The 25,331-nt window shown below is 42.7% G+C and overlaps 2 protein-coding genes and 1 long non-coding RNA gene across 3 annotated transcripts in view; 1 reads left to right on the top strand and 2 right to left on the bottom strand.

Annotated features, from left to right (window-relative positions):
• Nucleotides 1-25,331, top strand: part of LOC127529390 (uncharacterized) — a 706,297-nt gene that overhangs the window by 78,276 nt on the left and 602,690 nt on the right. The gene's annotated exons all lie outside the window — the stretch shown is intronic.
• Nucleotides 1-25,331, bottom strand: part of mpl (MPL proto-oncogene, thrombopoietin receptor) — a 522,581-nt gene that overhangs the window by 91,475 nt on the left and 405,775 nt on the right. The gene's annotated exons all lie outside the window — the stretch shown is intronic.
• The window catches only part of gpx7 (glutathione peroxidase 7), a 78,388-nt gene that overhangs the window by 11,195 nt on the left and 41,862 nt on the right, over nt 1-25,331 (bottom strand). The window contains exon 2 of the mRNA XM_028810864.2: nt 3,123-3,384. Within this exon, the coding sequence (XP_028666697.1) occupies nt 3,123-3,384 (262 nt within the window). The remainder of the gene's footprint in view (nt 1-3,122; nt 3,385-25,331) is intronic.

Raw genomic sequence — 25,331 nt, 5'->3', positions numbered from 1 at the left:
CCAGTGAGGCAATTCACATGATATTCTCACCAGACGTTGGTATTAACTAAAGATATCCACAAATATAAAGAATCCACATCATTAAAGGCCCTAAATAGAGGTGTGTGTAATAAAGTGGAATGACACGGCAAAAGTGTTGAATACGCTAATTTAATACGTAATGGAGAAGCCCTTTGGTTGTAATGACACTTCCTGTATGAAGAAACCCATCGCCTGCAGTGCTCAGGTGTTCTTCTGAAGTGATTGTATTTAAATCTTGAAGATACTTGTGAACTCTGATCTTCAGTTCCATCCACAAATGTTCAGTTGTATTTACGTCAGATGATTGACTCAGTCATTGTAACCACTCGATTTTCTTTCTCTGAAACCAACTGGGAGTTTTCTTTGCTGTATGTTTTGGTTCATTGTCTTGCTGGAAAGACCACCCATGTCTCAGCCTCATGATCCTAGTGGATGGCAGAAGATTAATTTCGAGAATCTCTCGGTACATGGCCCTATTCGTCGTGCCTTCAATTACATGAAGTCTGCCACTATAATGAGATGAGATGAGAAACAGCCTCACACCATGATGCTTCCATCTCCAGATTAATCCCAACTCCTCTGTTTTTGAAAATTTTAGACCTATTTCTAACCTGCATTTCTTAAGTAAAATCCTAGAGAAGGCAGTTATTATGCAGCAAAATGACCACCTGAATAAATGTTCAGTTATTGACAAGTTTCAGTTGAGTTTTAGAAAAAATTACAATGCACTCAATAAAGTAGTCAAAGACTTGGAGGTAAATGCAGACAGAGGCGGTCTATCTGTTCTCACCCTCTTAGATCTGAGTGTTCTCACTGGCAGTGTCTTACATTGGTTTGAGTCCTACCTGGCAGGTAGAAAATTCTTTGTTAGTTATGGTAATTATACTTCAAAGACCCTTGATATTCTATATGGTGGTCCACAAGGCTCTATCCTGTGTCTGCTGCTCTTTTTGATTTACATGCTTCCGTTAGGTCAGTTTATCTTGGGGCATAACTTGAGCTACCACAGCTATGCTGATGACACACAGCTGTATTTACCAATAGCACCTGATGACCCCGACACTCTTGATTCACTGACAAAATGTCTTACTTTTGTTTTTGAATGGAGGAGTAGGAATTTTCTCAAACTAAATAAGGAGAAATCTGAAATATTAGTGATTGGTAAAAATGGATATAATGAGAGTATTAGAAGAAAACTTGATGCATTAGGATTGAAAGTTAAGACCTAAATTTTAAATCACATATTAATCAGATTACTAGGACAGCATTTTTTCAATTAAGAAATATAGCAGAGTTAGACCTCTTATAACATTTCTTTCTTTCTTTCGTTCTTTCTTTCTTTCTTTCGTTCTTTCTTTCTTTGATGGATTGAAGGTCAGAGGTCCACATGAGCATCAGCATCTAATTCTTCCACATGAAGCCTGAAAACCATGAGGACTGATTGAGATCATTGATGTTAGGTAGAATGCCCAGTAGGGGCTGACTAGGTGGTCTCATGGCCTGGAACCCCTGCAAATTTTGTTTAATTCTATCTATCTAATTCTCCAGCTTTTTGGTTTTTTTTGTTTTTTTTTTCTGTCCTCCCTGGCCATAGGACCTTACTTTATTCTTTGTTAATTATCCATCCATTCATTATCCAACCCACTATATCCTAACACAGGGTCATAGGGGTCTTCTGGAGCCAATCCCATCTTGTAAAGCAATTTTGAGCTACGTCATTTGTATGAAAATGTGCAATAGAAATAAATAAATGTAGTTGTTGTTGTTCTCCTCTAAACATGGTGTGTAGTATGAAAGCCAAAAAGTTTGACTTTGGCCTCATCTGACCAGACTCTATTCTCCCAGTACCTAATAGGCTTGTCCAAATGTTGGATAGCAAACTCTAAATGATGCCTTTTCTTCAGTAATGGAGTCTTGTGTGGTGATGCGGTGGAGCGTATTGCCTATTGTTTATTTTCTGTACCAATTGTACCTGCTGCCTCCAAGTTTTTCTGGAGATCTTTCCAAGTGGTCCCTGACTCTTGAGCTAATCTTCTGAGTATCCTTCTGAATATCTGATCAGAAATCTTGCAAGGAGCTCCTGTGCGTAGCCAGTTGATGATGGAGTGATGGTCCTTCCAAGGATTATAGCTCCGATGGTGTTTACTGAGAAGATTTGAAACACCAGTTCCATTGATACAGTTTGCAACAATCATATAGATAGATAGATAGATAGATAGATAGATAGATAGATAGATAGATAGATAGATAGATAGATAGATAGATAGATAGATAGATAGATAGATAGATAGATAGATAGATAGATAGATAGATAGATAGATAGATAGATAGATAGATAGATAGATAGATACTTTATTAATCCCAAGGGGAAATTCACAAATTTGGGAATGTCTTGGTAGAGCTCTTTGCTTTTACCCGTCATGAGATGTTTCTTGTGTGACAGCTTGGTAGCAAAACACCTTTTTAAAGCCCACCGATATGTCGTAACCCAGCTGATATCACTTTGGACAGATAGAAGGTGGCATTACTTGCAACTATTTTTGGATCTCAGCTACTTCTCTGCCTTGTGTTCTGCTTTTTCTCAGCATGTTCAATCCTTTTTTCCCATGTCATTCCACTTTATTTATGGCCTTACAGAACCTGGCTATGTTGAGGAGGTTTAAAATCACACATGTCCAGATCCATCCATCCATCCATTTTCCAACCCGCTGAATCTAAACACAGGGTCACGGGGGTCTGCTGGAGCCAATCCCAGCCAACACAGGGCACAAGGCAGGAACCAATCCCGGGCAGGGTGCCAACCCACCGCAGGACACACACAAACACACCCACACACCAAGCACACACTAGGGCCAATTTAGAATCGCCAGTCCACCTAACCAGCATGTCTTTGGACTGTGGGAGGAAACCGGAGCGCCCGGAGGAAACCCACGCAGACACGGGGAGAACATGCAAACTCCACGCAGGGAGGACTTGGGAAGCGAACCCTGGTCCCTCAACTGCGAGGCAGCAGCGCTACCCACTGCGTCACCATGCTGCCCGACATGTCCAGATCTCTGCTGTAAATCCATAACATCCAATTAGCACGCCTACCAACTTACCTACAAGGTATTTGAAGGCATTGTTCGCTCCGCTGCTCACCACGGCGATTTTACTGAACATGGGAAAGGAGACGGCATAGGTACGCCGAGCAAACATCTCAATCTCCCTGTCACTTCCAGGCTCCTGCTGACCAAACTGGTTACATGGGAAAGCCAGGACGTTGAAGTGGTAAGGTCCAAAATCCCGCTGGAGCTGCTGCAGATCTTTGTAATGCTCTTCAGTGAAGCCGCACTCACTGGCTACGTTCACCACGAGTGACACCTAAAAGTGGAATGAGAGAAAGATAAAGAGGTGACTTAATAGCCGTTTTAAAAATCCTGAGGAGAGTCAATAGGACGGAGATGGGAAAATTGTTACTGGGAAGCTTAAACATTTCACCATTTATCTTCACACAGAGAAACTGACATCCTGTATTGTTCCAGATCCGAAGGAAGCAGGCAGGCACATCTTCACTTAAAGACTAAGCCAGTGGCCTTATGTTCCACATCATGAAGAGTCTGGTCTTGGACTACATGAGTCCTCCTACAAAATAACCATCTGCACCCAATGGAGTTTGTTTATGAGATAAAGACTGGAGGGGAAGATGCCATTATCTTTCTGCCCCACAAGGCTGGCAGCCCAGTGAGGAGGATGTTTTTTTGGTTTCTCCAATGCCTTCAGTACCCTCCAGCCATCCCTGTTAAGGTTTAAGTTTGGGGATATGCAGGTGGGTAAGCCTGTGTTGTCCTGGATACTGGATTATCAGCCACGCAGTCTCATGGAGTCAATGGAGGCTCTGATAGGGGCTCTCGAGAGACTGAGCAAGGAGTTTGAATGTCTGGGCTTGCGAGTTTCCTGATAAAAAAAACAAGATCTGAATGACCTCATGAGCGCAGCCATTGGCAATGTGTCTGTCGGCAGAGGGAATGTCGACCACGTTGAGAGGTTTACTTACCTTAGTGGCAACATTTATGTCTCTGATGGCTTTTCCTATGATTGGGAGAGCATGGAGAGGGTCATGAGGTCGCTGGAAAGGGGTGCGTGGTGCTCCCAACATCTATGCAAAAGGATGAAGGTCCAAGTACTACTACATTACATTGCCCACCTCCGTCCATTTCTGTCCTTTATTGATGCTCAAACTCTGGTTCATTGTTTCATAACATCTCGTATTGATTACTGCAATTCCCTCGTCATTGGCCTCCCTGCAAAATCTATAGGGTGGTCCAGATCTAATTATGCAATTTTCATTACGCTTAAGTTTATTACATAGAGAATTCACAGCACCTGCCCTGCACATAGAGATTTCACTTAAAATTATTTTTGTTGCCGAAAGATGGCAGCACCTGCCCTGCATTCCAAAATGGCGGGGAGATGGTTGTCAGTCGAACAGTTGCATAATTAGATTTGGAAGAATTAGATCTGTATACAGAAGCTACAGTACATTCAGAACTCCGCTGCCAGAGTCCTCACCCACACAAAGTGTTGTTCTGCTCACATCTCCCCTGTTCTCTCCCAGCTTCACTGGTTACCGGTGCCATCAAGGACTAAATTCAAGATTCTGCTTCTCCCCTTCAAAGCCCTACATAACCTTGCCCCCCTCTACCTCACTCAGCTCCATACACTCCTTGTCGCTCTCTCAGGTCCTCGACCAGTCATCTCCTTACTGTCCCACAGCACCAGACTCTCCACCCTGGGAAGAAGGTCCTTCAGTGATATAGCCCCTCAACTCTGGAACTCTCTTCCTCAGTCTCTCCGAGATTGCTCCTCTTTCTGCACTTTTAAATCTCAACTGAAAACTTTCCTCTTCTATGAACTTTTGTCATCTGTGTAATTTTTTTTTCTACTCTGTATGTAAAGCGACCTTGGGTTTATGAAAGGTGCTCAATAAATGTGACTCATTATTATTATTATTATTATTATTATTAAGTCTTTAGAGTCCTGGTGCTTCCTGTCTGCAAGACATGGATGCTACCCAGTGACCTTTGGTACTGTGACTCTTCAGAGAATCCTTGGGTGCTCATGGAGTCCCGAATGAGGCACACGACCTATATTGTGAGGGAGCATCAGTTATAGCACTACGGCCATGTGGCGCGATTCTCCGAGGGTGATCTGACTCACAGGACCCTCATTGTTGAGGACCTCAGTGGCTGGACCAGGACAAGGGGATGCCCATGTAACACCTGGCTGGGGCAGATAGACTGTCATTTTCAGAGGGTGGGACTGGACCACCTGTCTGTTTGGGGGTTGTCAAATGGGATCCTGAGCTGTTTCATTGTGTGGTGGGTATGGTAAAGTGCTGTACCAGTGCATGCTACCCAACCTGGCAGACCACAGTTTGTGAGGCTCAAGGGCTGTGAGAACAACACTGGACCACCTCAAGGAAACATCCTGTCACTTTTTCTGTTCACCCTGGACAAGTCAAAATATAAATCTAACAGCAGATTGTGTCACTTGCAGAATTGTTCACATGATTCTACACTAATGGTGTGTATTGACATGGGGGATGAGACTGAGAGTTCAGAGGGAGAACTTTGAGAATTGTCTGTAACTCAACATCAGCAAAACCAAGGTACTGATTATTGACGTTCACCAAAGAGTCCTGTAGGCCCAGTCAGTATACAGGGAGTGAATGTGGAGGTGATGCACTACTACAAATACTTGGATGTCCACATCAATGACAAGCTGGACTAATTTAGTAGCACAGAGCTCCTTTCATGCTAGGAGTGATATACTTCACATGTTCTATAATTGTGTGATAACCAGTGTGGTATGCTGGGCCAGTTATATCGCTTCAAGTGTGGCCCACCAAGTGAACAAGCTGATTAAGATGTTAAGCTCAGTTATGGGATCCCTTTTGGACAAGCTGGAGGGAGAAATACGTTTATATGTATTTGCTTGGCAGACGCTCTTATCCAGAAGAGGTCAACGTAATTAAGTGAAAATCAGTCTGGGGACTTAAAAGCCAGAAGTCTGTATGACCATCAGCATCAAGTGACTCCGTGAGAACCCTAACTACAAAGAGGACTATTTCATTTATGTTAGGTAGAATGCCCAGAGGGGACTGGGTGGTCTCGTGGCCTGGAACCCCTACAGATTTTATTTTTTTCTCCAGCTTTCTGGAGTTTTTTTTTTTTTGTTTTTTCTGTCCACCCTGGCCGTCGGACCTTACTCCTTTTCTATGTTAACTAATGATGTCTTATTTTACTTTCTTATTTTGTCTTTTATTTTTCTTTTCTTCATTATGTAAATCACTTTGAGCTACTTTTTGTATGAAAATGTGCTATATAAATAAATGTTGTTATTGTTTGGGAACAAGTGCTACAGGACAAGGTGACAAAACTGACCACCTCAAGTGAAGAATTCAGAATGAAATATAAGTGAATTACAAGTCCCAGATTTACAAAACCTAACAGCTATCACTCAGATAGAAATGTACCTGTAATCAGAATAATAAGTTTAATGTCACTGTGCTCTGTACAAAAATTATTTTATAAATCCACTCACATGTACAGGCCAGGCCAAAGTTAGCACACAGGGGCTCTCAACATTTAGAACTGCTAGGCAAGCATTGGAAGAGAGAAGGGGACAACTATGAAAATGGCATTGTACTATTTCTGTATAAGATAGATAGATAGATAGATAGATAGATAGATAGATAGATAGATAGATAGATAGATAGATAGATAGATAGATAGATAGATAGATAGATAGATAGATAGATAGATAGATAGATAGATAGATAGATAGATAGATAGATAGATAGATAGGCACTATATAATAGATAGATAGATAGATAGATAGATAGATAGATAGATAGATAGATAGATAGATAGATAGATAGATAGATAGATAGATAGATAGATAGATAGATAGATAGATAGATAGATAGATAGATAGATAGATAGATAGATAGATAGATACTTTATTAATCCCAAGGGGAAATTCACATACTCCCGCAGCAGCATACTGATACAAAAAAAAAAAAAAAAACAATATTAAATTAAAGATTATAACAATGCAGATTATTAAGATGAAATTGAATCCTCTCCTTGCCTTGTTTGGAACCTAAGTAAGGGTCTGCACGTGGAGAAAACAGTATAAAAGACTTGGATAGCAGCCAAAAACCTCGAAGCCGATGGACTAATGGAAGATTACGTCATCCGTCCTGAAAATCCTTCCATCGCAGCGACGGAAAATGGTAGACTGTATACATTGAGATCCCACCTTGATAAAGTTTTGTCATGTGGCTTCCTCCGTCTTTAATGCCGTGTAAATCGTCATCAAAGAAAGCTAAGGTATTTTCTCTTATGTGATTTCGTACCGCAATATCACTATGGGAGAGATATCGCCTTTTAATAATCTGTGGCAGAGCGACGGGCGCTGAGCAGGTTCCTGTCAGTCATGGAGAATCCACTGCATCCACTAAACAATGTCATCTCCAGACAGAGGAGCAGCTTCAGCGACAAACTGCTGTCACCGTCCTGCTCCACCGACAGACTGAGGAGATCGTTCCTCACCCAAACTATGCGGCTCTCCAATTCCACCCGGGGGGGTAAACATTAACATTATACAAAGTTATTGTCTGTTTTTACCTACATTATTATCAATCTTTAATTTAATATTGTTTTTTGTATCAGTATGCTGCTGCTGGAGTATGTGAATTTCCCCTTGGGATTAATAAAGTATCTATCTATCTATCTATCATTAATATTATATCTATATAGTTTCGGGTTACTTAAAACGCTGCAATTACAAAAAAACTTATTCCAACTAGGGATCTATCGCCCCCTACAGGAAATAGTACTAAGCAAGAGAGTCTTCTCACGCTTCTAGAACATCATCTGCCAGTCCACGTATCTTGGTAGCATCTGCAGACTTGCCCAGCTTGTTCTTTATAGGTCCTTTTCAAATCATTTATATATATATATTAAAAATAGCAGCGGCCCCTGATGTTCACCACTCTAATAATAATAATAATAATAATTCATTACATTTATAGCCAATTCTGATGAGGATCCTCACAATGTCACCCTCTACTTCCTGTGTCTGAGCCAATTCTGCACCCATCTAAAAACATCACCCTGAACTGCAACTTCTTTTAATTTGATGCCCAACCTCTCATGTGGCACCTCATCAAATGCTTTGTGAAAGTCCAGATCAATAATATCTTCTGCTCCACTATGGTCGCCTTTTCTTGCTTCCTCATAGAATTCTAGCATGTTATTAAAACACGACCTCCCTCTTCTGAGCCCATGCTGACTGTTCCTAATTACTCCTGTCCTTGCCATGCGCTGCTCAATCTTCTCCTTCATAATTCCTTCCATTAATTTTCCTGTGATGCACGTTAAGCTTACTGGCCTGTAGTTGCTTGGATCTGCCCATTCACCCTTTTTATATAATGGGATAATATTTACCATTTTGCAGTCCTTCGGAATTTTCCCAGTGCTCAGTGACTTCCTAAAGAGTTTATTTCTGTGCTCAGGACCCACATTGAGAACTTGAGGGGAATTATTATCTAGTCCTGGAGATTTGTTTGATTTCAGCCTATTTAAGCTCAGCAGCTCATCTCTCTCTACCATTTCCAAATCCCTCAGTACCTCCTTAGTAGTCCCTGTTACCACCTGGAAGTGATATACTTCCTCACTTGTGAAGAAATCAGAAAAATGTGAGTTTAGAGCGTCTACTGTTTCACTGTCTATGTCTTTTAATTCCCCTTTACTATTCCCGATACACTTCACTTGCTTTTAATACAAAAATCCTGAACGAATTTCTTTGGGTCGTCTTTCTCCTTGTCTGCTGTGTTCCTCTCTAACTGTCTTGTAGACTCCTTAACATCCTTCTTAATGGTTGCCCTCAAGTTTTCATATGCCTTATGGTTCATATTGGAGTTATTAATCTTACATGTCTTATTGTTCGTTTTTTGCTTTGTAGCTTCTGTTTTAACTGTTTATTTAAAACACTGCTCAGTTTTTTTATGTTTCCTGCTAATTCCAGATTTATGTATGTCCTGAATGACATGTAAAACTGTTTAAACCTGTCCCATTGCTCCTCGACTGTCTCCACACTTAAAAGCTTGTCCCAGTCTAGCCTCCTTAGACTTTGCCGCATCTGCTCAAAATTTGCCAGCACTGCCCCCTGCTGGTCACCACTCTTAATATCGGCCAGTTCTGAAGAGGTTCCTCACACCATCACCATCTACTTCCTGTGTCTGAGCCAATTCTGCACCCACCTCACCCTGAACTCCTGTTTCTTGTAGTTTGATGCCCAACCTCTCATGTGGCACCTCATCAAATGCTTTGTGAAAGTCCAGATAAATAATATCATCTGCTGCACTCTGGTCGTATCCTTTTGTTGCTTCCTCGTAGAATTCCAGCATGTTAGTAAAACACGACCTCCATCTTCTGACCCCATGCTGACTGTCCCTAATAACTCCAGTCCTTGCCATGCTCTGCTCAACCTCCATCCATTTTCCAACCTGCTGAATCCGAACACAGGGTCACGGGGGTCTGCTGGAGCCAATCCCAGCCAACACAGGGCACAAGGCAGGAACCAATCCCGGGCAGGGTGCTAACCCACCGCAGGACACACACAAACACACCCACACACCAAGCACACACTAGGGCCAATTTAGAATCACCAATCTACCTAACCTGCATGTCTTTGGACTGTGGGAGGAAACCGGAGCGCCCGGAGGAAACCCACGCAGACACGGGGAGAACATGCAAACTCCACACAAAGAGGACCCGGGAAGCGAACCCGGGTCCCCAGGTCTCCCAACTGCGAGGCAGCAGTGCTACCCACTGCGCCACCGTGCCGGATTGACCTGGTCACCCTCTTTACGTAACAGGATGATATTTGCCATTTTTCATCCTTCAGAATTTCTCCAGTGCGCAGTGACTTCCTAAAAATATGTGTCAAGGGTTTACATCTGTACTCGCTGGCCTCCTTAAGAACTCGAGGGCAAATATTATCTGGCCCTGGTGATTTGTTTGAACACCCTGTACCCTTCGAACTGCTATAGGTAGAATTGCCCACAAGATCTATTTCCTGAGGCAAATGCTCGGGTGATCGCATTATTCCTTCTCCTGGGTGAAATAATCTGTCTCATTATTTCAGAAATTGGTAAATGTATGCCGATGAGCTGAACGTACGGTTCTAAGCTCAGCAGCACAATCTCATTAGCCATAGGGTAACGCGTTAAAAGTAACATGTCTTACATACTGCAGTCTTTTTTAAAGAGAATGCTAATGCAGTAATTCTTTAATTGAAGCACACATACGTGTGTTGTTGTCATCGCAGCAGCACCGGGCATAAGGCAAGAAGCCTGTTGTTCTGGTCTGCCGCTCCTTTGCAGGGTTCAGTTGCACGTCTAAGCAGAAGAATGAGCTGCTTGCAATCAGGTAACAGAAACGTATTAATAAAGTGCCAGCTAGCTGGTACAAATATGTTGAAACAGTGTAATCAGGTGATGCAGCGGCCAGCAGCAAGACTGCGAATCATTGCTGGCTCAGGTCGGAGATGCATATAGAGGAAGAACAGGGTCTGTTTCACAGCACATGAAGGACTAAATGTATTATGAAGAATGGCATGGATGGACTGGCATCCTGGGCAATTGAAACCCTGTAATCCATCTCAGCCAGGAGGCTGGCATTGTGTGCCGACAGGAATGGACTGGCATTCTGAATGGGTTCGACTGAAGACCCTCACCTTGCCAAGAGGCCGGTAAGAACTTGGGGAGAGAGTCTGTCAAGATTGAACGCTCTCCCAACCCACTAGGTGGCACCGCTCCTGGAGTGGGGCACCCATGCACATGCCTTGCAAATAATATTGGGAATCATAGTCCTATTGGAGAGCCCTGCTGGGTTCCATGGGTGCCACCGCATGGAAGCACTATCCCCACTTTGGAAGGCTTCTGCCTGACCCAGAAGTGCTTCCTTTGGGTGAAGTCCTAGCACTGGAAGTACTTCCAAGTCTAGGATCATAGGGGCTGCCTCCTCTCACTTGGGGAGTTGGAGTTGATGGACAAGGCCTTCCTGGATGACAGTGAAAGAAAATAATTTGAACTGTGCTTGTGCTTCAGAGGAAAGGCCTACCATGGATACTTTGTATAATAAAAAATCTACTTTATTTAATCCCTTGACCGTACCTGTGCTTTGAGTCACTGGGGGTCTAGAGAGCCATCCAGTGGTCACAGTATTTATAAAAAACAAGAAAATCATCACTGGCTTCACGCTCGTTTTTGGATTCTTGGTGGTCGATGAGGACGTTGTTTTCGGTTTAATGATTTCGAGGCATTTTGACAAAGGAGATCTTCCAAGAGATTACTTGTGCATCTAAAGGCAGAGTTTTAAGAATTGGGTTTTTGGCCTTAACCGGGTGACTCACCTCATCCCAGTTATGTGTGTGCATGTACAGTGCATCCAGAAAGTATTCACAGCGCATCACTTTTTCCACATTTTGTTATGTTACAGTCTTATTCCAAAATGGATTAAATTCATTTTTTTCCTCAGAATTCTACACACAACACCCCATAATGACAACGTGAAAAAAGTTTACTTGAGGTTTTTGCAAATTTATTAAAAATAAAAAAAAACGAGAAAGCACATGTCCATAAGTATTCACAGCCTTTGCCGTGAATCTCAAAATTGAGCTCAGGTGCATCCTGTTTCCCCTGATCATCCTTGAGATGTAAAGGTGAAAGAATCCCAGTAGCAAAATGCTTGTTGACCAGTGTCATTGATTGTGAGTGACTGCTGATTGAGGGCGGAGCGGAGGTCTCCTGCATGGGCGTGCCCAGGTGACATCTTGATTGATTGGCAGCTGATTAGGGCATTTGCATATCAGGGGAGGGGGTGAGTGCACAGTTTAGGGAGTGAAAAGATGACAAGGGAAGAAATGAGATAACTATGGGCAGCTGGGCGTAATTGGTATGAATTCTCATTAGGGTACACAAAGGCAGCTACAGTGCATCCAGAAAGTATTTCCAGCACATCACTTTTTCCACATTTTGTTATGTTACAGCCTTATTCCAAAATGGATTAAATTCATTTTTTTCCTCAGAATTCTACACACAACACCCCATAATGACAACATGAAAAAAGTTTACTTGAGGTTTTTGCAAATTTATTAAAAATAAACAAACTGACAAATCCCATGTACATAAGTATTCACAGCCTTCGCTCAATACTTTGTCGATGCCCCTTTGGCAGCAATTCCAGCCTCAGGTCTTTTTGAATATGATGCCACAAGCTTGGCACACCTATCCTTGGCCAGTTTCGCCCATTCCTCTTTGCAGCACCTCTCAAGCTCCATCAGGTTGGATGGGAAGCGTCAGTGCACAGCCATTTTAAGATCTCTCCAGAGATGTTCAATCGGATTCAAGTCTGGGCTCTGGCTGGGCCACTCAAGGACATTCACAGAGTTGTCCTGAAGCCACTCCTTTGATATCTTGTCTGTGTGCTTAGTGTCGTTGTCCTGCTGAAAGATGAACCGTTGCCCCAGTCTGAGGTCAAGAGCGCTCTGGAGCAGGTTTTCATCCAGGATGTCTCTGTACATTGCTGCAGTCATCTTTCCCTTTATCCTGACTAGTCTCCCAGTCCCTGCCACTGAAAAACATCACCACAGCATGATGCTGCCACCACCATGCTTCACTGTTGGGATGGTATTGGCCTGGTGATGAACGGTGCCTGGTTTCCTCCAAACGTGACGCCTGGCATTCACACCAAAGAGTTCAATCTTTGTCTCATCAGACCAGAGAATTTTCTTTCTCATGGTCTGAGAGTCCTTCAGGTGCCTTTTGGCAAACTCCAGGCGGGCTGCCATGTGCCTTTTACTAAGGAGTGGCTTCCGTCTGGCCACTCTACCATACAGGCCTGATTGGTGGATTGCTGCAATGATGGTTGTCCTTCTGGAAGGTTCTCCTCTCTCCACAGAGGACTTCTGGAGCTCTGACAGAGTGGCCATCGGGTTCTTGGTCATCTCCCTGACTAAGGCCCTTCTCCCCCGATTGCTCAGTTTAGATGGCCGGCCAGCTCTAGAAAGAATCCTGGTGGTTTCGAACTTCTTCCACTTATGGATGATGGAGGCCACTGTGCTCACTGGGACCTTCAAAGCAGCAGAAATTTTTCCGTAACCTTCCCCAGATTTGTGCCTCGAGACAATCCTGTCTCGGAGGTCTACAGACAATTCCTTTGACTTCATGCTTGGTTTGTGCTCTGACATGAACTGTCAACTGTGGGACCTTCTATAGACAGGTGTGTGCCTTTCCAAATCATGTCCAGTCAACTGAATTTACCACAAGGTGGACTCCAATGAAGCTGCAGAAACATCTCAAGGATGATCAGGGGAAACAGGATGGACCTGAGCTCAATTTTGAGATTCATGGCAAAGGCTGTGAATACTTATGTACATGTGCTTTCTCGTTTTTTTTTTATTTTTAATAAATTTGCAAAAATCTCAAGTAAACATTTTTCACGTTGTCATTATGGGGTGTTGTGTGTAGCATTCTGAGGAAAAAAATGAATTTAATCCATTTTGGAATAAGGCTGTAACATAACAAAATGTGGAAACAGTGATGCGCTGGGAATACTTTCCGGATGCACTGTAGACGCCCTGAGTGAAAGGTGCTATAAAATTGCGACTGTTTGATACACGCATCACGTCCCACTGTGGGGGCCACTCTCCCCCAAAATCCTAAAATATTTTCTAAGTCATCAATTGATGGCAAAATGACTAAAAAACAAAAATCCATCCTGCCTGCAACTGAAAGACACTTGGAAATGAGCTCCACTTGTGCAGGCGATGAATTCCAATTACTTAATTTATCACAGATGTGAAAATTCCTAATGATCAGCAGGAAAATGCCAGTCTGCGCGCCTCTTCTGTCCTGTCAAGTGAGCCATGCTGAAGAGCAGCCTGGGGCCTCTCAAGCGGTTGGCATCTGAGTTGGAAATTCAACACACAGTGGGGATGGGTTCATCAACGCGGCAGGCTGTCATCTACATAATGGGCATCATGTTGGCACTGGCCACTTCATGCCCAGATTCAGCTTTTAGAATGATGTGTTATCAGGATGGCACAAAACAAAATAAGGCCGTTTTCTACAGACATGCCAACAATGGATTGGATTTGTTTGGTAGCCACTCTAACCTGCTCTAGACATCAGGTGTCTCCTTAAAGATTTTCAATGCCACTGGTGAGGTTAAGGTGGGTTCTTCTCATACCCAGGCTTTGAAAATATGAGATAATGGGGCGGGCAGTTTGGTTTTATGCCAGGGGGAGGAAAAACTGATGAAGTCTCTGCATTGAGACAGTTCACGGAGAAGCATCAAGAAAAACTGAATGGACAGCATATGGCAGGGGTTGGTGGCCAACTCCAGTGCTGCAGAGCCGCAGAGGCTGCTGGTTTTTGTTCCATCTCAGTTGCTTAATTAGAAGCCAATCCTCACCCCTAGCAGATCGCATTTAATTTCTTGGCTTGTTAGTGTCTTAACTTCACCATGTCAGTTCATTCTTAAAGCAAAGATTTTTTTTTCCTTTCTAATGCATGAATCATCCAAGTGATTTGAAGCCTATTTTCATTCTTCACCGTCTCTTCAGGTTCCTTAATTAAAGCAAATAGCGAATGATGAATACACACGGGTGGAAATGGAGACACGCTAGATGAAGAACTGCTGGCTCCTTGAATTTTATTGCTATTAAGGAGCAGTTAAAATAAGCAATTAAGGATTCAAAATCTTAACACATCCGTCTCACTTTGCAAGAACCAACAGTAGTCACCCATCATGCTCAGAGTGAATTTTCCCCGATATCAGTTTTCCATCACCTTTATATCTTGATGAAATCTTTCCTCATACTCATCTCTGACATCGCTTAGATTTGGTGGAAAAAAAGATGAGAATGTCAAAAATGCGTCTTCAGTGACATTCTGGCTCTCGTACTTACAGCATATTCTCCACAAGCTCTGTATAATTCTCTGCTTTGTGACTGTCAAGAAAAGTCTGGACAACCCGCACGAATGAGGGTGCTGATTCAGTGGGCTTCAGTTTCCTTTTGAACTCCTCGTCAAGCATCAGTTCACGGATTTCAGGGCCAACAAAAAAACCTTCCTTAATTTTGGCTTCACTTTTCTCGAGAACAAACTTATTTCTTAAAAGCTGAAACGCATCGCCTTTACTGTCCAGTCACCCTAGTTGTCCAAGACCTGGAACATCAGAACTAAAAAACGGGACGTGCTGCTAGATGAAAACGGTTTTCAGATTTGGAGTCAGCAAGTGAAATTTGTTAAAGTAAAGGTGAAAGAATCCCAGTAGCAAAATGCTTGTTGACCAGTGTCATTGATTGTGAGTGACTGCTGATTGAGGGCGGAGCGGAGGTCTCCTGCATGGGCGTGCCCAGGTAACATCTTGATTGATTGGCAGCTGATTAGAGCATTTGCATATCGGGGGGGGGGGGGGGTGAATGCACAGTTTAGGGAGTGAAAAGATGACAAGGGAAGAAATGAGATAACTATGGGCAGCTGGGCGTAATTGGTATGAATTCTCATTAGGGTACACAAAGGCAGCTACAGTGCATCCAGAAAGTATTCACAGCGCATCACTTTTTCCACATTTTGTTGTGTTACAGCCTTATTCCAAAATGGATTAAATTCATTTTTTTCCTCAGAATTCTACACACAACACCCCATAATGACAATGTGAAAAAAGTTTACTTGAGGTTTTTGCACATTTATTAAAAATAAAAAACTGAGAAATCCCATGTCCATAAGTATTCACAGCCTTTGCTCAATACTTTGTCGATGCCCCTTTGGCAGAAATTCCAGCCTCAAGTCTTTTTGAATATGATGCCACAAGCTTGGCACACCTATCCTTGGCCAGTTTCGCCCATTCCTCTTTGCAGCACCTCTCAAGCTCCATCAGGTTGGATGGGAAGCGTCGGTGCACAGCCATTTTAAGATCTCTCCAGAGATGTTCAATTGGATTCAAGTCTGGGCTCTGGCTGGGCCACTCAAGGACATTCACAGAGTTGTCCTGAAGCCACGCCTTTGATATCTTGGCTGTGTGCTTAGGGTCGTTGTCCTGCTGAAAGATGAACTGTCGCCCCAGTCTGAGGTCAAGAGCGCTCTGGAGCAGGTTTTCATCCAGGATGTCTCTGTACATTGCTGCAGTCATCTTTCCCTTTATCCTGACTAGTCTCCCAGTTCCTGCCGCTGAAAAACATCCAAACAGCATGATGCTGCCACCACCATGCTTCACTGTAGGGATAGTATTGGCCTGGTGATGAGCGGTGCCTGGTTTCCTCCAAATGTGATTCCTGGCATTCACACCAAAGAGTTCAATCTTTGTCTCTTCAGAGCAGAGAATTTTCTTTCTCATGGTCTGAGAGTCCTTCAGGTGCCTTTTGGCAAACTCCAGGCAGGCTGCCATGTGCCTTTTACTAAGGAGTGGCTTCCATCTGACCACTCTACCATACAGGCCTGATTGGTGGATTGCTGCACAGATGGTTGTCCTTCTGGAAGGTTCTCCTCTCTCCACAGAGGACCTCTGGAGATCTGACAGAGTGGCCATCGGGTTCTTGGTCACCTCCCTGACTAAGGCCCTTCTCCCCCGATCGCTCAGTTTAGATGGCCGGCCAGCTCTAGGAAGAGTCCTGGTGGTTTTGAACTTCTTCCACTTACGGATGATGGAAGCCACTGTGCTCATTGGGACCTTCAAAGAAGCAGAAATTTTTCTGTAACCTTCCCCAGATTTGTGTCTCGAGACAATCCTGTCTCGGAGGTCTACAGACAATTCCTTTGACTTCATGCTTGCTTTGTGCTCTGACATGAACTGTCAACTGTGGGACCTTATATAGACAGATTGAACTCTTTGGTGTGAATGCCAAGCGTCACGTTTGGAGGAAACCTGGCACCATCCCTACAGTGAAGCATGGTGGTGTCAGCATCATGCTGTGGGGATGTTTTTCAGCGGCAGGGACTGGGAGACTAGTCAGGATAAAGGGAAAGATGACTGCAGCAATGTACAGAGACATCCTGGATGAAAACCTGCTCCAGAGCGCTCTTGACCTCAGGCCTGGGCGACGGTTCATCTTTCAGCAGGACAACGACCCTAAGCACACAGCCAAGATATCAAAGGAGTGGCTTCAGGACAACTCTGTGAATGTCCTTGAGTGGCCCAGCCAGAGCCCAGACTTGAATCCGATTGAACATCTCTGGAGAGATCTTAAAATGGCTGTGCACCGACGCTTCCCATCCAACCTGATGGAGCTTGAGAGGTGCTGCAAAGAGGAATGGGCGAAACTGGCCAAGGATAGGTGTGCCAAGCTTGTGGCATCATATTCAACAAGACTTGAGACTGGAATTGCTGCCAAAGGTGCATGAACAAAGTATTGAGCAAAGGCTGTGAATACTTATGGACATGGGATTTCTCAGTTTTTTTATTTTTAATAAATTTGCAAAAACCTCAAGTAAACTTTTTTCACGTTGTCATTATGGGGTGTTGTGTGTAGAATTCTGAGAAAAAAAAAGAATTTAATCCATTTTGGAATAAGGCTGTAACATAACAAAATGTTATGTACTTTCCAGATGCACTGTATGATAAGGCTGATGTTAAGAACAAAAAGAATTGTTTATTATTTCAACTATCTATTTTGAGAGAGAGAAAAACATTGAAAAAGGGAGACAAATATTTTAAAATATAATTCTGCTAATTGATTACTTTCACAATATCAGATATTTTGAGTTGTGAATATGAACTATAAAAGATAAATTAATAACTATAGAATAAATACAAAAGCCCATTAGTATGTTTAGTTTTTCATCACTTGTCAGACTCTCTACCTTTGTTTGTATCACTTTGTTCTTAAACGATGTTTTTAAAGTAAAAGTGATTGGTCAGCAACAATATGCTGATCTTGTATGATGACCAAGTCAGTCTCTCAATCAGTGCTGTTTTATTGTCAAAAACCGGGAGTGGTCTCCCCTTGACTTTCTTGCATACTCAGATATGGGGATGGATATTTGAGGAGTAAACCGCAAGACAATGATTATATTTTTATATTATGTACATTAAGGAACCATCAACAACAAATCCAATTAATAATATATTGAACGATTATTATAAAAGTAAAGTTGAATAAATCAGACTCTGCAGCTGTAAAAATAAAAAAAAAATCGAGTATGTGTTCAGGTAAAGTACCAGTTCCGGGTGACGGATTTGGCCCAAAAGTTAATACAGATCTACAATTGTGGTGTAACAACCACATGCCGAATTTCATCCATCTATCTACAGTAGTTGAGTTTTTGAGTTATCATGTTTACACACACACACACGCGCGCACGCACACACAATTACAAAAAACAGTATTGTTGGACACTGGTTAGTCTATAACGTCAAGATTCATCAAAATATCGAGGTCGAATTTTTTCATGATTACTATACTTTCTCTATACTTAGTATATGAGAAAGTAAAAATGATTTCTCCTGTGCAAAGTGGCAGGTGAATTGCTGTCAACAAATAGCAGACACCTGGGAAATATACTGAAACGTTACTCACTCGTGATTTTTCTGTCCATATTGTAAACGTTTTGTTGACCAGCATATTCTGATTTCAGCTGTTTGAATTACATCTTGATATACAACAAGTGCAAAGAAAGGCAGCACGCAAATCGCTTTCTATTTCTCACGCTTTACGCACCCGCACTCAGCTCGCTCTGTCACCGCAAACGCTGTTTGAACAGCCGCCCTCCTTCACCAGCCGCCGTTCACTGGATGAATATATGCGGGCGGCTCGTGGTGGATGACTTTCTGTTTCAGAGTTAAAACTTACAAGGTTTAAAGACTAACGGCAAGAATATTCATTCAAAAACGAAAACTAAAAATATTTTAGTAAATTATTATTTTATTTCAGTTAGTCTTTCCAGCAACTTTAATACAGTAATCCCTCGCTACTTCGCGGTTCACTTTTCGCGGATTCGCGACTTCGCGGATTTTATATGTAAGCATATCTAAATATATAACACGGATTTTTCGCTGCTTCGCGGGTTTCTGCGGACAATGGGTCTTTTTACTTCTGGTACTTGCTTCCTCAGTTGGTTTGCCCAGTTCATTTCATACAAGAGATGCTATTGGCAGATGGCTGAGAAGCTACCCAATCAGAGCACGCAGTTAAGTTCCTGTGTGCTGCTGATTGGCTCAGCGACGGAGTGTTGCATTAACCAGGAAGTCTCATCTCACTCACTCAGCATTAACGTGCTACTGCTTCAGGGGCCGTGTCCAAGCGCCAACAGAAGATGCAAATGATTGCAGAAAAGGTAAAAGTTTCAATGAGTCCACGATTCTTTTTATTTAAAAAGGAGGAAAAGCATATAAGATCTACGGCCGCAGTGTCCTTTAACCAGGGTGCAAAACGAGTTGCAAGTGGACGTGATAAGGCAGTAGTCTGGATGGAATCTGCTTTAGGAATCTTTGCAACAAGGTCGACGACGTCATGACCGCCTACAAGCTGCTACGTGTACTTCGCTATACAGTAAGTGTAAACTTATCTACCGATTTCATATTGCTTAGCAGTTGTCCCTGTTTTTAATAGAGTAAATGGTGGGTTGTAAATAATACAGGGAGGGTTTAAAAACATCCAAATACACGTTAAATAATTAAATAAATATGGTGTCCCTACTTCGCGGAAATTCAGTTATCGCGGTCGGCCTTGGAACCTATCTCCCGCGATAAGTGAGGAATTACTGTAGTTTCGTTTAGTTTTAGTTTTTCATTTCGGTTTTGTTAATTATTTTATTTCAGTTTACGAAAATGTTTTTTTAATAATAGTTTCAGTTTTGATTTTAGTTTTCGTTAACTATAATAACCTTGGTAGGCACGGAGCTGGACAGTCTGACATCTGTCCTATGTGATTACTTACCGCCGTGTCACTAAGGGAGGGGTATCACCTTTTTATATCATATCTATATCAGATTATGTAACATGCTGCAATTACAAAAGAACTTATTCCAACAAGGGAGCTAGCGCCCCCTGCTGGATACAGAAAAGCATTAGAACACAGCGCCGCCCCCTGGGGTGGAGGGCAATTACAATCACCAGAGCCCTTCAACTGTCCCCGATGCACATTAGATTGTTCTGAGGAATGATAAAACAGTCCATTAATCTGTACTTGGCTGACTGAACAGTACTCCGAGTGTCTTATTCTCTCACTGGGGGTCTCAGTTCATGACTCTCAATGTCCCGGGTAACAGAAGATGTCCATGGCTGTGGTTACAGTGATGGTGACACACATACTGAACCAGTAATCAGCTCAGTTAGGATCTCACGTCCACCACCCTGTGGTAAAGCTGGATAAGCCCAACTATCTATAACTATAATGCTTCAACTTCTAAATGTTAAAATTTAAATTTAGAGCGGCACGACATGAAAGGAGGTGATTAAGGCGTGAGGCTCTCAGATAATATCGTGCACCCCTCAACCCCATTCCTGTATGCTTTTGACCTTCGTCGGGCTACTTTAATTAAATATGGCATTTCTGTTTATAAGTGGTGCAGCCACTCCTGCTGGCAGCAGACAATTACGGCGGCAGAAGGCACAATTACTAAAAGGCATGTGAGGAAAAGCCAGCTACAGAAAGCACCATGGCGCATCTGTTTAAGGGAATTCTGATTGAAATCTAAAGTGGTCAACAAGGCTATTAACTAAAGTGACCAGCTGGCCCCATAAAACAAAAACGGGGGCGTATGGAGTTTTAGGAATGGAGAATGGGTGCTTTTAACACCAATCAACAACTAGAGATAACAAAACATCAACATCAACGACAACAACAAAGTGAATTCAGACCCACTATGGGGCGGAGTGGTGGCTCTGAGGCTAGGGATCTGCACTGGCAATTGGAAGGTTGCCGGTTCGAATCCCGTAAATGCCAATAGGGACTCTGCTCTGTTGGGCCCTTAAGCAAGGCCCTTAACCTGCAATTGCTGAGCGCTTTGAGTAGTGAGAAAAGCGCTATATAAATGCAAAAAATTAAAAATTATTATTATTATTATTATTAAAATTGAGCACAAAAGCTTCTAAAAAAGTTGGAGTTCATCAGCTGTTAACAGTTTGTTAAAAGATCTATGCACTAAGCCAGAATCTAAAGAGGGGAACTGGTCCAAAAATGTCTATTTTTCCATATTAAATACGTCTATTGGCTGATATTGTTACACGCGTGAGCATGGACTTGGGTGATGGTCATTCTCCGCCAAGCCAGAGGTTGGCGCCATGTGATAGCGTTCTCTCTCTTTTCCTCCCTATCTGTAGACGACTGCCCACCCCTGATGTCATTTCTGGGGCCCGCCAAAATGGACTCAACTCTTCCTCCCTGGATTTCCTCATAGCCAGAAGAGCCGCCATCTTGGGAAGTCACCCTGAGAGGACGACAGTCAGATGAAGACTGGCTTTTGCGTGTACATGCATTTCATTTTCCAGCCTTCACTTATATGGGCTTTTCCGCAAGGTCCCCCAACTCTTTGACATTGCCTTTTGTCTTATGTTTACAATCATTCAGAGCTGGGCATTAAAACAAGAGCTTCAAAACAATACAACTGCATTGTATTGTAATTTGCTATATGGCTATGGTTTAATTTTTATTGTTGTTTTTTTTTGACTCATTGCAACACCATTTTGTTCACTGTTTACATAAAGGAAAATATTGGGTGTCATGTGGTAAGAGGAGGAGGTGCATTATGGGTCGGCATGGGTTTAGAGAGAGAAATCATGTTAGATCATTAGAACAATCGAGACGAGAACAGGCCATAAAGCCCACACAAAGCTGGCCAGTCCTATCCACTTAATTCTTGTAAAATAACATCAAGTCAGCGTTTGCAGGTCCCTATAGTCCTACTGCTCACCACGTTACGTGGTCTCTTATTCCAAGTGTCTGTGGTTCTCTGTGTAAAGAAAACGTCCTAATGTTCTTGAGAAATGTACGCTTCACAAGTTTCCAACTGTGTCCCCCGTGTTCTTGATGAACTCGTTTTAAAGTCACCGTCTCGATCCACTGGACTAATTCCCTTCGTAATTTTAAACACTCAGGTCAGGTCTCCTCTTCATCTCCTGTAAAGGCTCAGCTCTTTTAATCTCTCCTCATCACACATCCCCTGTAGCACCTAAATCAGCCTCGTCCCTCTTCTCTGGACCTTTTCTTGTGCTGCTATGTCCTTTTTGTAGCCTGGAGACCAACACTGCACACAGGACTCCAGATGAGGCCTCACCAGTGTGTTATAAAGCTTGAGCAGAACCTTCTGTGACTTGTACTCCACACATCAAGGCGCTATATAACCTGACAGTCTGTTAGCCTTCTTAATGACTTCGGAACACTGTCTGGCAGGTGATAGTGTTAAGTCCACCACAACTCCTAAATCATCCTCATAACGTGGACTCTCGATTTTCCGACCGCCCATTGTGTATTCAAACCTCACATTTTTACTCCTTACATATAATTCTTTACATTTACTGACGTTAAATTTCATCGTCCACAAATCTGCCCAACCTTGTATGCTATTCAAGTCCTTCTGTGATGATATAACGGATTCCAGATTATCTGGCAGTCCACCTATCTTGGTATCATCTGCAAACTTAACCAGCTTGTTCTTTATATTCCTATCTAAATCATCGATATATTAAAAATAGCAGTGGCCCCCACACTGCCCCCTGCTGGTCACCACTCTTAACATCGCCCAATTCTGATGAGGTTCCTCACACCATCACCCTCTGCTTCCTGTGTCTGAGCCAATTCTGCACCCATCTACACCCCACACCCTGAGCTCCCACTTCTTTTAGTTGGATGCCCACCTCTCATGCAGCACCTCATCAAATGCTTTTTGAAAGTCCAGATCAATAATATCATAAGCTCCATTTTGGTCATAACTAATATAGTAGAATACTATGAGGAAGTGTAATGACGACTAACATACAGCAAATACACTCACTAAGCAAATTCTTTGTCCCACTTTACAAATACTGGGTAGGACGTCCTTGTGCTCTCAGAACAGCTTTAGTTCCACCAGATGTTGGATACACGCCTTTGAGATTCTGGTCCACGTTAGGGAGCCTGCACTGATAGTGCGTTGCTGCACCCATCATAAGACAAACCACCTGGATTGGGACTGGAGTGCAGCGGGTGACACCTCAGTGTCACACTGGAACCGTGTGATGTTTTTACATGGTGGCTGGAGTGCCAGTCCTGCCACCAACCCCCAACTTTACCCTATAAGTTGAAGGACCTGCTTCCACAATTTCTGTAGATCTGTCAGCTGCACTTTCAGGCTACGAATCTCCATTCTACCTCATCCCAAAAGCGCTCTTTCCGATTCAGATCCCATACTAGAGACTCTTTATAGACATTTAAGTACCAAAATGAAGAGAATTAGTGGTAATTTGGAAATATTTTGTTTTCAAAAATGTACCGTAGAAGCTCTTTCAATCCACTGCAGGTAACCAATTATACCACCATTTAAAATTCAACCACATAGTACAGCATGAAAGCTAAGGAAGCAGCACCAAGTCCCAATAACATTACGAGGGGCGTTCAATAATTTATCTACCTCAGTAGAAAAGAAAAGAGTTTTCAAAAAAATTTTGTTTTACTTTTCATTCTAGTCCCCTGATAGCTCCATACACGTCATCTGCTTTTCCTGCAATGACTTTAACTCCTTAGAAAAGAAATCTTCTGATTGACTTTCAAAGCAGGACGTCACAGATGCCTTGATGTCTTCATCACTTGGAATCCGCCGTCCACAAAGAGAATTCTTCAAAAATCGAAACACGAAATAATCTGAGGGAGCCAGGTCAGGACTGTAGGGTAGATGGTTCAGCTGCTGGGACCCCCATTCTTGGATGGCAGCCTGTGATTGACGTGACATGTGGACCGGCGCACTGTCGTGAAGGAGCAGCACGCCTGCTGTGAGTTTTCCTTGTCTGTCCTCCTCGATTGACTCCCGCAAAGAGATCATTGTGTTGGGGTAACTCTCCCCGGTTATGGTTGTCATGTGTGGTATGAACTCCAGAAACACAAGTCCTTCAATATCCCAAAAGACAGTTGCCATGACTTTGCCTGCAGATTTATCTGTCTTGAACTTTTTTGGGGTGGGGGATGACTTGTGCTTCCACTGCATGGACTCCATTTTGGACTCAGGATCTCTGTGACAGACCCAAGTCTCATCTCGTGTCACCAAACGATGAAAAAAATTCACTTGGTCTTCACGGAGCATCTCCAAGATCTCCTGAGAGCACTGGAGCCTCATGGCCTTCTGACCTGGCGTCAGCATTCTTGGAAGCCATTTTGCACTGACCTTTGACATGCCCAACTTTTTATGAATTATTTTCCAAACTGTACCTGCCGAGATTTCTTCAGCTATTCGGGAAACCTTAATTCTTCTTTCTGACGAAATTAAATCCTCAACTTTCTTGCACATTTTTGAGGAAAACGCTTCCCCAGGCCGACCAGTGGGAGCGTCATCTTCAGTGGACCTTCTACCCTACTTAAACTGCTTCCTCCAAAATTTTACTTTGTAGGATGATGGGGGCAGACTGACCATAAACTGCAGTCATGCGTTCATGGATCTCCTTTGGCTTTTTCCCTTCTTTTGTGAGAAATTTTAGCACTGAACGTTGCTCCAAATCTAGCACTTTCTTACTCGATTCGCACAAGGACTCTCCTGACCTCCTGTCTCTTGCAATGTTAGACTCGCACTAAGCCACAACTGTGCAGGAGTAACCTTAGCTCTTTTAGGGCTAATTTATTTTTGTTTCTTTTCTCCCAGGGCTGAATATCTTTCCAAAAACTCACTTTTTGAAAAGAGAATACAAAGCAATGGTTTAATACATCAAATCAACAAAAAATATTTATTTTTGACAAATGTTCCTGTCTTGCATGTTGTATGAGCCTTCATACTCAGTCAGATAAATTATTGCACACCCCTTGTACGTCCTCGACATGGATAACCGTTAATGACAATAATAATTATAATGCATTTTATTTACAGGGCACATTATATTAGCAGTAAATCTCAAAGTGCTACATAAAAAAGTTTAAACAAAGGCAAAGCAAGATAAAAACAGAGATAAAACTACAATAATTATAGCATTCTTGTTACTAAGCTTTCCTAATTAGAAATGTCTTTAGATGTTTTTTAAAACAGCCCACAATCTGCTGTGTTCTCGGGTTCTCTGGTAGGGCATTCCATTGTATGA

The sequence above is a fragment of the Erpetoichthys calabaricus genome, chromosome 10 (assembly GCF_900747795.2).
Source record: "Erpetoichthys calabaricus chromosome 10, fErpCal1.3, whole genome shotgun sequence".
Classification (NCBI taxonomy): Eukaryota; Metazoa; Chordata; class Cladistia; order Polypteriformes; family Polypteridae; genus Erpetoichthys; species Erpetoichthys calabaricus.
This window is presented reverse-complemented; position numbering and strand designations above follow the sequence as displayed.